Below are 14,747 nucleotides of genomic sequence, written 5' to 3' on the forward strand. Positions count from 1 at the left end.
TCAAGAACTATCCAATAAATGCCCTTCCCCCACTTTGAAAGTCTCTAGCCAAGTACTGTACCTCTGTTCCAGCTCCTCCTTGCAGCCTCTCACATTTCCGGATGTGTCCTGGCCCCCAGCCCTTATCTCCTCCAGCCCCTGGGCTGTTTACAGAGAATGGTTATAAAGAGGCTGACCCAGCAGAGAGTGGAGAGGGTGCAAGAAAACAACAGCACCAGACCAGTCTGAGTGTCTGCTTGAGTAACTGCATCCTGATGAGCATGATAAGGAAGGACTGGCTCTTCCACAAACCAGTTATCTTTCTCCTTGTCTTCTTCTTCCTCCCTGGAAATATCTCTCCCACTGCAGAACCGTAAGCTATAAATATGGAAGAGGAGGGAGGGAGGGAGGGAGGGATGGAGGTCATAGTTCTTCTTTTTCCAGTCATTTTTCCTTTCTCTTATTCTTCAAACAGTTGTGGCAATTTCTTTTGCTTCTGCCCTGCATCCCACTACTAGCCCATCTCTGACTCACCTGAAAAACTACGAGTGTTCCATTTTCTTTCTTACAGTCTTCTGCTAGGCCAGTCCTGTATCATCACAACATCTCTACCTAAGTATTTTCCTGCCTAGAAATCTTCAGATGGCTGGGCTTTTGTGAACATACATTTACTTACCTTTCCTGTAGTATCCTCATTTTGATCACTGAGTCATTGCTCCCTGTTCTCTTGTTGTTTTCAAACTGGTTTATTCCCTTTCTCCTGTTTATTTCAAGCCAGTTTGTTTCCTTTGGCAGCATCAGACATGCTTGTTCTCAAAGAGAATCTGTGACCTACATTCTCTTTCACCAGCATTGAGCCAGGCACTGACACTCCTCCTTGTGTGCCCACCCGAGTGCTCTGCAGACAAGCAGCATAGCTGCAGTGTTCAGCCTGCTTAATGCCCCAAGCAGAAGGTCTGTCTGAACATCCCCACCATGATCTCACCTACCAGAGACAGTTGTTCCACAGACTCGGGTCCAGACAGAGCCATTTCATTCTTCAGACCTTGCTTCTGTCACTGTGCTCTCAGAAGCACAGTTCTCTGCTGTGAGAAATAAGAGAAAGAGGATAAACCAGTTTGAAAAGACAAGAGAATGGGGAGCTGTGGTTCTGAATTGGGTCTTGTGATGCTTGCTAGAGATTTCATGCCCACAAGCACTGCATTAGCACTGGTAGCTTTAGCATAATGTGCAGAATTTACTGCTGTTGCTTACTGTGTTGTCAGAGGTGAAGTGGTGACAGGCTCAAAATTAAATGACCTTTGACTCATACTGTGCCATCAACATTTTGTTCACCTGCCCTATTTCACTGCTTCTAGGGTACATCAGCCAGCCAAGTCTTCTTTGGGACTATGTAAAGTCCTCTAGTCTCCCCACAGTAATTTCTTGTTATCTCTGCCCAGGATCAGGAAGAAAGGGCATGAATCCATTCTGTTCAGTCTTCCCATGAGCAACATGTTGCTCTTTTTCCTTGTCATGAGCACTGTTTTGGGAGGAAAGAAGGAGAAAAGGTTGAGAGAGATGGGATAAAGAGAAGTGTAGTTGAGATCCATAGAATAAAGATAGAAGATGAGCACAGTGAACCATCAGGGAGCAGCTAGGCAGTGGAGTCTGAGCAGTGAGTGGCAAGGTAGGTGCAAGAAGAACGGATCTCACTCTCACTTGGTTCCAAGTACTGCAAGGTTATCAGATGCTGTGTTTAACATAGGAGCAAAACTGCCCTTAAACTGAAGGTCTCTGAGTGAAAACAAAATGAAGCTTCCAACCAAGATTCATTTTGTGTGAGGAGACTGTTTCTTTGAACAGCAACAATTGCTAACCTTTCTGTTTCAGTTGTGGCCAGCTGCACAGGAGAGGCAATTGAGTTTCAGACTGGATACTAGAAAAAACTTATTCATCACATTAATGCAGCAGTGAGATGGCTGACCTAGCAATATAGTGGAAACTCCTTCTGTGGAGGTCTCTGTAACATTCATTTTCCATGACAGAAGTTGATCTGAAGACATCCAAAGGTCTTTTTCAACTTAAAGATATATGATGCTGTCGGCATACTGATGGTACAATTTTTGTTCCTTCTCTGGCTTCATTCTGGAAAAATTAAAGTGGAGACATTGTTCACCTATTCACCTATTCACCTGTTCACCTAATATGTGGTTGTGCATGTAAACCATTTTACAGTGCACTTTTTATGCTTGATGATATAGTGGATATAGAAAAAAAATGCTTACTTATTATGGTATTAGAATTAATAGATGTGAATTTGGACTGATAGAGCTGATTAAACTAATTTATTTCTTTGGTTGGATGTTTGATCCAGGAGATAGCTGAGAGTTAATGCATGAAAATCAGACCATCTTAAGCCTTTATTACTTATATTACCTTCTCTATATAGATAAACTCAGCATTTTTGAATCAGAAAGTCCCTTTCTCTAAGGTCTCCTATCCCTTCTTGTTGCCTGCTTCTGACAGAGCCACTGCATCTATTTTCAGAATACTGAGCTGCTGCTGAGGCTGATGAAGTCTCTGCTGGTATCTCAGAAGCATTTTGTTCTGGAATAACTTTGCATGAACTTTGACACCAAAGTTATTTAAGGCTTTCATAGTATGTTAATTCACCTAGACATTTCCACCAACAGATCCATACCAAAACAGCTGAAGGGAGGTTTCTAAGCAGTGAATTTCATAAACTTGCTCCAGTGACAGTGAAGCTTGTTGGTTTAAAGGAACATTCTGCACATCAGCCAAAATTTCAGTGAAAGAGTGAACACGAATGAGGCCAAAATTCTCTGTTAACTAGGTCACACTGTCCCTTCAGTAGACTGGACATTGCATGCAGATTGCCAGTGCCACTGACAGTAAACAGGGTAAAATGAGATTAGAGGAAGCACAGGGTGAAGCTGTGGTGAGAAAGCTGTGCAAGAGAGAAATTGATGTAGTAAGCATCTAGTTAATGTGGCATAATCAAAAACTCTAAGTCATCCCCTAAGTGGCTAGGGGCTCCTCCTTTTACTGCTTCTGCTGCAGAAGTGGTCAGAGATAAATGCTGGCTCCTTACCGTATATTATCCTGTTGCCTGGTTGTGAAGGAAATGGATCCCACTGCCTCCAGAATAGCTTCAGAATTGCCAAGATATCTCTTTTCTCAAGTCCGAAATGAGACCACCCGATTTCTACACTTCTCACAGTAGCTCTCTGTGAACATACGCAGTCCTTACAGTAACAATTTCTTTGTTCAATTGCCCTGGGTATGACTCCCATCCCTCAACAAATCTGTTAGTAATACCATGCTATTTTCTATGTCACTTGTAACTGTCTTATCTTTACAAAATGGGGTAGGTGGTCTTATTCTTCCCTTGATGAGTCTCATACCAAATTTAACGTAGCTGGGAAAGTAGGGCACGTACCATATCTTAGAGATACCAGTAGCTTCTTTTCAATGGCCTGCACCTCACTGGACATACACAAAGGATCCCAGTTATCCAACTCAGTTGTACCTGTTGCTCCTTTTGTTCTTTACCCAGGGAAGGATAGTCAGCTGCAGTTTACCACGTGATGCATCCTCAGTATATTTGCCATTCTTGGATTGCTTGAGTGTAACAGAAAATTCAAGATCCACAGGCTGGTCATACCAAGATAAATCTTTTGGACTTTATAGTACTTGATGCCATTAGGTTCCTTGATTCCTTGATTTCATTTGGTATTTTAGTGAAGAAGTTTGTTTTATTTTATTTTTCTAAAAGACTCAGTTAATATTTTAATGTAACATTGTGTATTATATGTGTTGTCATGGGTGACAAACAATGTCAGCTTTCCTTCATTCCTTTTTCTGGGCTAAAGAATGTTAATCTTCCAGATTTCAGGTTATGTGATATCTTTCATTGAATCTTTTCTTCTAAAACCATTTTTTTGAAATGGGAATATAACAACATACTTTATAGTTATACAATAGCAAAACTATGTGTTCTGGTTTGTTCTTTATTCCTTTATTTAAGAAAAGAGAGTTAAGAATAGTTCCTTATAGTCCATTTGTCACTTATTTCTAAATGAGGATTTTACAAGGCTGCTTGACAACATTCTTCTGTGAGTGGTAATAGCAAACTTCGCAATGTGTGTACTGTTGAGGTGATATTTTATTCCTTAATTCATTATTTTCCCTTAAAAAACAGATCATTTGCCATTTTTTTTCTACACAATCTGACAATACAATCACAGTTTTTCACAGCTACACTAGTCAGTACCTCACTGATTATTCAGAAATAGAGTGAACAGCAGGGATCTCTACATAGATCCTTCAGATTTTTACTGGTGACCACCTACTGCTGTATAAATGCACTATTATTTCTTACCCTTTATGTCCTACCTTTTAACCAATTAATCTGCATCAGTATTAATAATTGGATTTATTAATGAAAATTAGTGAAATTATCCCTTTTACTGAATGTCAACTGAGGTCTTTACTGGGAAGCTTTTGCCAAAAGTCCTTTGAATATGCAAGTATACTTCTGTTGTAATAAAACACTGCCTTCTGAAATCCTTTGTGTGCTCATCTTAATGGTAATGAACTGCAGCACTCAACATTTTTGTTCAGCATGAGAAGGATTTGGAAAACTGGACAGGCAAAAAAAAGAGTAGTCATAGAAGTGGGTGTTTTTTAAAACCCTTGCACTGCTAAATTTCCACTTTTTCAGCTAATGCTTTTGAGTCTCAATATGAGATTGTGGAATACAGAAAATCAGTTAACAGCCTGAAACTTTTCATGCCATCCTTATTCCCCACTGTGAAGCTGAACAAAGCAGCCTTTATAAAGGACTGTCTATTATTAGCATAGAAATTGGTCCTTCTACTTTGCAAGCATTTTCCCATTTTTAGGCAAATTAGTTAGGTGGTTTAACATGCATAAACCCAAAGTAAGATGTATAATCATGTTTATGCACTGAATTCTCAGCAATAGTAGTGGGTTAGACTTGCTGGTTTGCTAATTTTCTTCCATTTTAGAAAACTTTCACTGTTTTCTTAATACTATTTAACAGTTCTGATTCTTGCTTTGTTTCTTTTTCCAGGCAGTACATGGTGCTTCTGCCCTTTCTGATACACACTGACTCTCCTGAGAAAGTCTGTATTCAGCTGACTCACCTGAATGAATCTGTGACACTGAGTGCTACACTTGAGTATCAAGGGGAAAACAGGAGTTTGATTGATGATGTGGTGTCAGAGAAGGATTTATTTACCTGCATCCCTTACTCTGTGAGTAGTCTAATCCCTGTGGGCATATCTTTTGTGTTTTTTGCTAAGATGCAGTAGAATTAAGCAGTTCAAAGATGAAAAATAAGATGTTGCAATTGAAGGCTTCTAAGCTGAGCCAAGCAACAACAACAAAATAATTTGATGTGGAAACCTGACTGTGCATGCAGGGCCTAGGGAATTCTTTTGAGATGTTTTATCTTAGAACTTTGACTTTAAAGTAGAACAAAGCCCATCTTGATCTGATCGCTCAAGACTCAGAGGAAAAAGAGTGAATTGGAATGAGAACCATAGAAGATGGGGAAGTGGAAAATTAACTTGAAGTCCATGGTGTTACCTTTTCTCCTTCTGGGCTTATTCATGTTTCTTGCAGAAGGCTAGTTGATGAGTAATGTACGCGGCTGGTACCACTCCAAAATAATAAATTTGGGATGATTTTCATTTTAATGAATGATAGGATGGCGCAAGATCAGTTTCAGTACTTCTCAGAGGAAAGTTTATAAGAGATGGTAGGAGAAGGCTAACAGTCTTGGAAGGAGAGGCAGAAGGATCATGGAGAAAATGCAAGGAAAAGGAGAAGATCAGTGTGTTTTTAACAGTTTCTGAATGAATCATAGAATCATAGAAAGACTTGGGTTGGGTTGGTTCAGGTTGGATTGTACTGAGTTGTATTGGAAGAGACCTTTAAGGTCATCTAAGTTCCAACCACATTGCCATGGGCAGAGGCATCTCCTACTAGGTCATGTTGCCCAAAGCTTCATACAGCCTGGCCTTAAACATTTCCAGGGATGGGGGTATCCACAGCTTCTCTGAGCAGTCTGTTGTAGTGCCTAATCACCCTCATACTGAAGAATTTATTCCTAATATCTAATCTAAATTTACCCTTTTTTAAGTTAAAATCATTCCCCCTATACTACACTCCCCAATGAAAACTCTCTCCCCAGCTTTCTCGTAGGCCCATTTTAGGTACTGGAAGACTATTGTAAGGTCTCCCTAGAGCATTTCTTTCTTCAGACTGAACAACTTCAACTCCGTCAGTCTGTTTTTATAGGAGAGGGTCTCCAGCATTCTGATTATCACTACAACAGATCCTACAGAGAAGCAGATGGGTAGAATCACCTCCCTCAATGAGATCCTCCAAATTCCCATCACAAAAAAATCATGTCTTACTCTTATTTTCCACCCATGTCTTTGATGTTTCTTCAGAGAATTTTTTTGGACATAGATAATAATCTATCCTGCAAAGGCTAAGTGCAATGAAGTGGATGAATAAAGCTGTTACACTCTTCCTTTTTTTCAGCTTTCAAAATCGAACAGCACATCAGTGGCACTTCTCACTGTGACAGTGAAGGGAGAGACCCTGCAGTTCAGAAGCCGCAAGTCAGTGCTGGTCAAGAATCCTGAGAGTCTGGTCTTTGTCCAGACAGACAAATCTATCTACAAGCCTGGACAGACAGGTGCAGAGAATTGGATTGGTGTTAACTCTAATTAGCCAAAAAACTTCTGGGGTTAATTCCATGGAGGATTAATACTTTTATTGAAAAGTTTTTAGAGCTCTTTTTTTTGTAAATTAGAGCCAGAAGAAAATCTTACTTCTGTCAGCTGAGATCTAAGGCATGTGGTACCATCGTTGTTTGTATTCTCCATCCTCTGGGCACAATATCTCAGTCAGATGTAGGCACAGATTCACATTCCACCAACTCAATTAGAAGCACAAACCTGTGTTGACTTCAAAGCATTGTCTCCCTTGGCTGCACCTGAACCAACAGAGGAGAACAAACACTCCCCACAGATAACTCATTTCAGTCAAGATCTGATTCTCCCTCTAAATTTATCTGCCTTTCACCATCAGTAAGAAAGTGAGTGTAAATTGATTACTACCATAACTTAGGGATGTCATTTCAGAGTCTGTCAATCAGTGAAATGAATCTGAGCTAAAAATTATTGAAACATTGCTGTCTACTGGTAATGGTTATGAACCTTAACAATGAAATTTCCTTCTTTTCCATTACACTCCTCAGTTCTGTTCCGGATCGTCTCACTGGATAAAGATTTTCACCCACTGAATGAGAAGGTATATATAAATTCCTTGTTTTTAACCAGGAGACTTAATTCCCAGTAAACACCTTTACTATCCACATCCAGAACCACTGAAGAGAACTTTTACAGCAAATGATCCCTCCTTTCTCACAACAGCCCTGGCCTATCCCGTAGGTCATATTCTGTCTGGGACACAGTGCATCTGTTTCCATTGACTGCTTCACTTTTTCAAAGTGATATAGATGTTTAGAAACAGATTTTCAAAGGAATGTATGTGGATAAGTGTGTAGAAAGGGATTTCATTAGAGAAAAATGTGTGAGACAAGTTTCCATTGAATGTGACAGATGTACAGATGCTTTTGGAAGTAAGTGCTGCCACATGCTTAGAGACTGAGAAAGAAGGATGGAAAGGATTTAGTTTCAAGAAACTGGTCACTGGTATAAGTCCACCTTTCAGCTCAGTTGATCAATCCTCATGCAGACAAGTTATTTAGAAACTCTTACTTCATATTTTCAAACCATGGCGAGACAACAAGATGGAGATCTAAAATACTATAGAGAAAACTCCCTTATTAATCAAGAACTGAGCATGAAGTGCAAACATAGAAAATAGCTCAGAGGATTTCTTAGCAAGCTGGTTTTCTGACTTTCAGTTCAAAAATGAAAATTGCTTTAATCCCTAAGTGACTTTTATTTCTAACTCTGATTTTCCTGTGTTCTTTCCCCATAGTTTCCATTTGTCTATGTTCAGGTGAGTGGATAACTACATGTATATTATTTCAGCAGAATGTGAATGCACAGAAGTATTATTACCCAGTACTTGTATTTTCACTCTGAGGTGCAAGCAAAAACAGATGAATGCATGACCTTTCTCCTTTATAAAAAGGAAGACTGAATATTTGGGCATCTAAATACATTTTAACATTGATTCTGTGATTGAGGATTCTGTGCTTTAGGACCAAAATACTTAATGAGTACATGCCATGCTGTGAACAGAATTACACATGCCTAGAGCTCCTATCAGAATGTCTTGTTCCTCTTCCCAAGCAGATCTAGAACTATCTGTCTGCAAAATATGTCTAAAAGCATATTACTACATTTAATACATAAGTAAAAGTAAAGAAATAAAATTATGTATTTTAAAGACATCTCCTCTGTCTTTTCAAACAAGCCTGTTTTTTTGTTTGGTTGTTTTTTTGTTGTTGTTGTTTTTGTTTAACAGTTGAACTTAAGTGGCAGACAGAAGTTAATAGGAAGGATGATTCTGCCAATGAATGAATGAAGTACCCACTATTTTAGCTGAGTAAACCACTTCACAGTTATCATGTGGGACATCTTCTAGTGGAAAGCTGATGGGAAGGACCTAGTGATATGTCCTAAGTCATGGTAGCAATACAAAAAAGGTTCTATTAGTATGCACAAATATCAAGTTGGTTTGTGTGATCAAGCACCCTACATAGTCCTAGTAGTACTACTTTGCAGCTTAAGGTTGCTGTCTTCATTCTGCTTTGTCTCTCTGAAGCTGGGAGTGTTGCCAGAACAGGGAAGGCAGATCTTTTCTATCCTCTTGCCAGTGTGCTGTCACTCTCTTCTCCTCAGCAAACTACCAAAACACATTTGAGAGCTGGTTGGCAACCGACAGTCTGTTAATAGCAGGAGAAAAATAAGGTTAAGAGACTATTGTGGTGTGAGGTATGAGGTAGAGGAAAATATCTCAGAAGTGCCTTCTGAGTTTGGAGGCCCAAAAGAACAAGTCCCTTCCCTTTCAGTGTGATGATACTTGACTAAACACAGGAATTTCATGAGATAAACAAAAAGGAAAGCCTACACACGGCAATCAATAATTTTGTGATTTTTTTTTTTTTTGAAGAAATATTGAAAGTTGCAGTTTGAAAACACTAGGAAGGCCACTGAACCTTCAGCTCCAGCTTGTGAGGCACAGTGTTTGTCAGTGGTTTTTACAAAGATTTACAAAGGCCACTCCCACCACCCCCCACTCCCACCATCATGTCTCCCTTCCTTGCTGCATCTTCTCAGTGTAGTACTGCTCTTTGGCTTTCACATACGCCTATGAGGCAATCTTGTAGAATAGGAAACTCATCTAACAGCAAATTCATCCATTTGTTTTTCTCTAGGATTTGCTTTTTGTGTGTATGTGTGTTTGTTTATTTATTTATTTTGTTTCTTTTTTATTGTTTTGTTTTAATTAATCAGATCCACCAGTGCAGTTTACCTCATATTTGCATTAAATTGAAACAAATGGAAACAATTGTACATCCTTCCATCCTTAATATTGCTAACTGATCATAGTCAGCCACAGATGCAGGTATTAGTGTGAACCTATTTCTGACCTGTTAATTTGTCTCATTGTTTCTGTCATTTAAAACAAAAACAAACTGATATTCAGGCCTTCCCCATAAGTGCATCACAGATATGGCAACAAGGTTACAAGCCCAGCTCTAAAAGAATTTCAGATTTCTCTTTTAATGATGCCAAGTGGTGTAACTTGTAAAACAAGTGGTGATCTTTTCACCATGGTTTAAGAGCTATGACAGATGATTTCATCAGAACCACAGGATACTTTATTGACTGTGCCTTCCCCAAACTCAGAGGGTGCTTCATGGGAACAGACTCCTCTGGTCTCTGACTGGTGGCTTCTGTCTAAGATGACATTCACATCATCATTTTCCTAAGCATGGGAATATAACCTAAGAAAAGTAAATGTACCCCCACTAGAAATTATCTTGAGTTATATAGAGTAAATAGGCTTTTGATGACAGCCAGCATACAGCACACAGAGCAACAAGGAAATTAAATGCTGTAAACAACCATGCTGCTGAGGTGCCTGGAAAGGGCACCACTGAATTAGTTCAGTGACTTCCGTGAGAAATTTGGGGCTGACCTGATGATTTTGAAGCAGTCTATTGACAGTCAATTCATAGTGAGGAATGCTCAACTGCTGTAGTGATGTCTACTCCAGCACGTCTTAGAAAAGGAGGAGAGATCTCAGCTGGATGCACATATGTTGGATGCACTTCTGATACACTCTGTGCTCCTTCCCCTGCATCCCCACTCTACCTCAAGCTTTGGACTCTTAAACATGTAGATTTGTTTAGTTTCACAGGTATCTAATTCCTCTGCAGGCTGTGCACTGCTGCTCAACCACATTCTATTCCAAGCACAGAAAAATTAGTGTAATAGACTGCATAGCAAGTGAAGGAGTCTATCTGAAACTTTTCCTTCTCCTCATGCTCAATTGATTCCTTCTGTCCATCTTTATGTCTTGCTACCTTGTCAGTCTTTCTTTTCCAGCTTCCTGGCCTTGTCCTTTGTAAGCATGCAGGGGTTTCTGAGGAGACAGCACAGGACATCCAGAGTAAGAAAAAACATGCTTTCTTGCATGTTAGTTATGCAGAATTGGCAGGTAAGTGCTCCTGAAGTCACAGCTCTTCACAGATAATTGAATATTTAAGACTAGGCATTTCCCAGCTTGGATGTGTATTTACTGGACACTCCCTCCTCTGCTCTGTCCCTGGGAGCTTCCTTCACCAAACTGCCCTGACTTTGTACATAACTTACTTGTAACGTGGAACTATCCTCACCTGCAGGATCCCCAGAGAAATCATGTGTATCAATGGCAAGGGGTAGAACTGGAGACTGGCCTTACACAGCTCTCCTTCCCCCTCACCTCTGACCCCATGCAAGGCTCCTACAAAATAGTCGTGCAGAAGAACTTCATGTCCCATGTGGAACACTCCTTCACTGTGGAGGAATATGGTAAGGAAAGGAGATATGGGCTGCAAGTGAGGCTGATGAAATATCTTTTACTCCAGCCTCTTTGGGTTTTGGGAATGACATGGGAATTTGGGAATGACATCTTTTTCTTGGGAATGACATGGAGAAAACAAGAAATCTGACTACAAAGGCAATGGAATTAAGAGGGGCTGATACGGAAGGATATTGCTCAGTTCATGGCTTCTCTGTGAATCCCACCCCAAGTTTGCATTTTTCAGGCATGCAGCTTGCTGCAAGTAGCACTAGATACAATGCAAGCAGTGATAGTATTTTGGTGATCTCAATCTCTTCATCAGTTCTGTTCCACTTTTAGCCCTCTCTCTTCTTTTTTCCTCCTTGTTTCTGGAAAAGTTTAGAAACTGGTTGGTTGGAAACAAACCATAGCACCCCAATTCAAAGGATAACACTCAAGAAATGATATAAGAAAATGAAAGTGGGCTGGTAGTGGAGACTGAGTAAGGAGCAATGTCCTGTTTCAGTTGCCTTCTCTAACACCCGGTTGTGTTGTGTATGGATGTGTCTCTGCCTAGCCTGTGTGCATTTGAGGAAATCCTTGGCCTGTGCTCCATGCTGGTTCTCCATGGGTCTCCCCTGGATGTATACAACTTGATTCACCCAGTCCATTGCTCAGAACTCACAGTTTATGGAAAACAAAGGATGCTGTTCCAAAGAAGACTGAAACTGGATGGGTTTTCCAGAACAATAAGAAACATCAAGAGAGAATCAATTATTATTATATATACTGCTTCACTTAACTGAAAATTATGTGTGGTGAAACATGGAATGCAACTTGAAGATAGCAGTGTGTCCATCTGAATAGGCATAGCTGAGCAATCTACATAGCTGTCTGATGCCAATATGGTCACACAAGTATATGCTGCAAATGAGGGAAGGTTGAGGCTACAACCCTCACCCACCCTAGTTCCCTTTAAAAACAAATGGTAGTGAAGTCTACAAAAACTTAGAAAATAGGTAGCAGAGCAGTACTGAAGTCCATTGATGGTTCTTATTAAGCTCTGTGTAAGTTTGGCTCTGTGTTTGGGTTTCTGTGCAGTACACAGCTCTTCACTCTTCTCATATCAGATTTTCTCTTTCCCATCTAGTGCTGCCCAAGTATGAGGTCCTGGTGAAGCTGCCTAAAATGATCACTATTGAGGATACGGAATTTCCAGTGTCCACCTGTGGTCTGTGAGTCACAGAGCTGTAGTAAATCTCTCTCATTCATCCTTCAGTTCTCCATTCCAATGAGACCAAACAAATAAGTAAATAAATAAATAAATAAATAAAGGCCTGGGGAAGGTTTTGTTGTTGTTGTTGTTTTAAATTTTAATAGAGATCTTTTGCAGTTAGCCTTGTTCCATCCTGTATGTTCTGAGGCTACTACTTTACCTTACCAGTTCCTTACAGGGTGATGTCAAACCAATCAGCAGTTTTCTCTGTCTTCTTAGACATTTTCTTCTACATTTCTTCTACATTTTCTCTTTCTGTCTTTACATTTCATCAGTTAGACCTTCTCTACTTTTCCTGAACCTTCCCGTACTTGGGGATGTTAGGTCTGGCATTACTTAAGCAGGTTGTGCAAAACCAATGTTGTAGTTTGTAACTTATACATTGTTCTGCTTGAGCCCATGTGTACCTGTCTACCTATTCACCAAACCTTTTACTGGTTGTGATACAAGGATACTTCCAACTGACTTAATGTTATGCAATATTTTTCTGCATTGCTATGGAGACCTTCCAACCAAGATCAGAATCTAATGTAAGAATCTCACCATTATAATGATGGAAACATAATCACTAGAATGATTAGAGTGTCAGATTGGGATTTAAGAAGAAGCACTACTAAGTCATCCACAAAAGTTCTTAAGAAGGTATGCTGGAATGTGACTCTGACTGCTTGTCTCATCATCTAATATATTGTTTAACACTTTGTGATTATAGTTACACCTATGGGAAACCTGTCCCTGGTTTGGTGAATGTCCAAGTGTGCCGGAAATTTTCCCATTCTGCTTCACATTGTTATAGAAAAGAAGGAGAAGCTGTATGTGAAGAATTCACCAGACAGGTGAGCTACAAGATTAAAATGTAATAGTCTTTCTTACGACTAATAGGCAGTGTTGTCTAAATTAAGAGCACAAATCTGCGACTGCTGGGAGATGGTAGGACATCAGTGATAACACTATTCAGAAAAAAGCAAATGTTCTCAGAGGAAGACATTCTTAAGAGATCAGTCATTGAACTGTAAACAGAAATGAAAACAAAACAAAACAAAACAAAAAAGCCAACAACAAACAACAGCTGAAATCCTTATCCCAATGAAATTAGCAACTAAATAGCAGCTGTGAGGTCTCTGGTATTTATCACCAAACTTGGAAAAAACCCTTGAAAGAACTTAATAACTGCGGAAAGGACCAGCAGGAAGCAAAGAGCAGAGAGAATGAAAATACAAGAAGGCAATATAACATATGGATCAAACACAGAAGGGAGAAAGTACAAAAAGGAAGAGAGTAAAGACAATGAAAGAAACAAGAAGACAAACTGAGGCAGAAGGGAGTTAACAAGAGACTCTCTACATGGCTGGAGAACTAAGTATTAAGAACATAAATCTGAGGTTACACGAACAGAAATTAAGCATGTTATATGTTCTACAAGGCACCAAATTTGTTTCTATTTTTTTTTCCAAACCCTTACTTAGGCAGATGCTCATGGGTGTGTTTCTGCTGTAGTAAGGACCAAGATATTTCAGCTCCGGCGCAGGGGATATGAGATGAGCATTGAGGTGCAAGGCAAGATCACAGAAGATGGCACAGGTAGGTGTCCCATGGAGGTAGGAAAGTAATAGTAGGCCAAAGGAGGAGGGCTTGGCAAAGATGAGGAAGGTACAGTGAAATGTCCAAAAATGTTAAAGTTTGTTAATAATTGCTCTTCACTGTGCTCTCTCTCAGGAATAGTTGTGACTGGAACAGGTTCCTGTGAAATCACATCCATCATGAGCAAAGTCAGCTTTGACCTGTTGGACTCTCATTACAGACCAGGGATACCACTCTTTGGGATGGTAGGGAACTTCTGAGACATTGGAAAGTGTATTGTGACAGCAAACTCAAGTTGTCAGTGGTTTAAGGGCTGGTTCAGTCCAGTTCCATGACTAATTGGGCAGGGGGGACTCGTGCACTGGGGGAAGGTGGGAAGTGGAAGGGGTAGGAAGATGGGCCTAAAATTAAAACTGCAGCAGTGATCTGAGGAGGAAAGTTAATTTACTAAATATTATATCAGAATGCAATATTACAACACAATTGTAATTGAAAACAGAAAATGGAAGCAGAAATTCTTCTGGTGTATGTAGTTCTTTTCTTAGAACCAGATACTTGAAAATTGGCAGTCTACAGAACTGGAGCATTAACTCTAACTTCCAGTGCTCTACATGACATTATGAGTTCAAATATCAATAACAAAAATCATAAAACCATGACGTTGGTGTGCAAATTCATTGATTGGAATAGCAGTGTGTGCAGATGACGTAACTTCTGCAAAGGCAGACAAATTGTTGTCTGTCAGGGTACCTGATAAACACGTCCCTGAACCTCCCAACTTTCATCACAGTAAAGAATAGACAGCCTGTTTTTCTGTCATATGAGAGTAGCATCAGGGACCAGC

At 39.8% G+C, this 14,747-nt stretch overlaps 1 protein-coding gene across 1 annotated transcript in view; it reads left to right on the forward strand.

The window, feature by feature from the left end:
• The first annotated feature begins 206 nt into the window (after positions 1-206).
• The window catches only part of LOC136052271 (alpha-2-macroglobulin-like), a 42,611-nt gene continuing 28,070 nt past the window's right edge, over positions 207-14,747 (forward strand). Inside the window, 10 exon segments of the mRNA XM_065742254.1 lie at positions 207-352; positions 5,078-5,261; positions 6,559-6,715; positions 7,280-7,332; positions 8,029-8,049; positions 10,907-11,075; positions 12,197-12,281; positions 13,035-13,158; positions 13,789-13,903; positions 14,039-14,148. Of these exon segments, the coding sequence (XP_065598326.1) occupies positions 255-352; positions 5,078-5,261; positions 6,559-6,715; positions 7,280-7,332; positions 8,029-8,049; positions 10,907-11,075; positions 12,197-12,281; positions 13,035-13,158; positions 13,789-13,903; positions 14,039-14,148 (1,116 nt within the window). The 5' untranslated portion in view covers positions 207-254.

The sequence above is a fragment of the Cyrtonyx montezumae genome, unplaced genomic scaffold (genome assembly GCF_038088225.1).
Source record: "Cyrtonyx montezumae isolate F1298 unplaced genomic scaffold, pur_monq_1.0 scaffold_3, whole genome shotgun sequence".
Classification (NCBI taxonomy): Eukaryota; Metazoa; Chordata; class Aves; order Galliformes; family Odontophoridae; genus Cyrtonyx; species Cyrtonyx montezumae.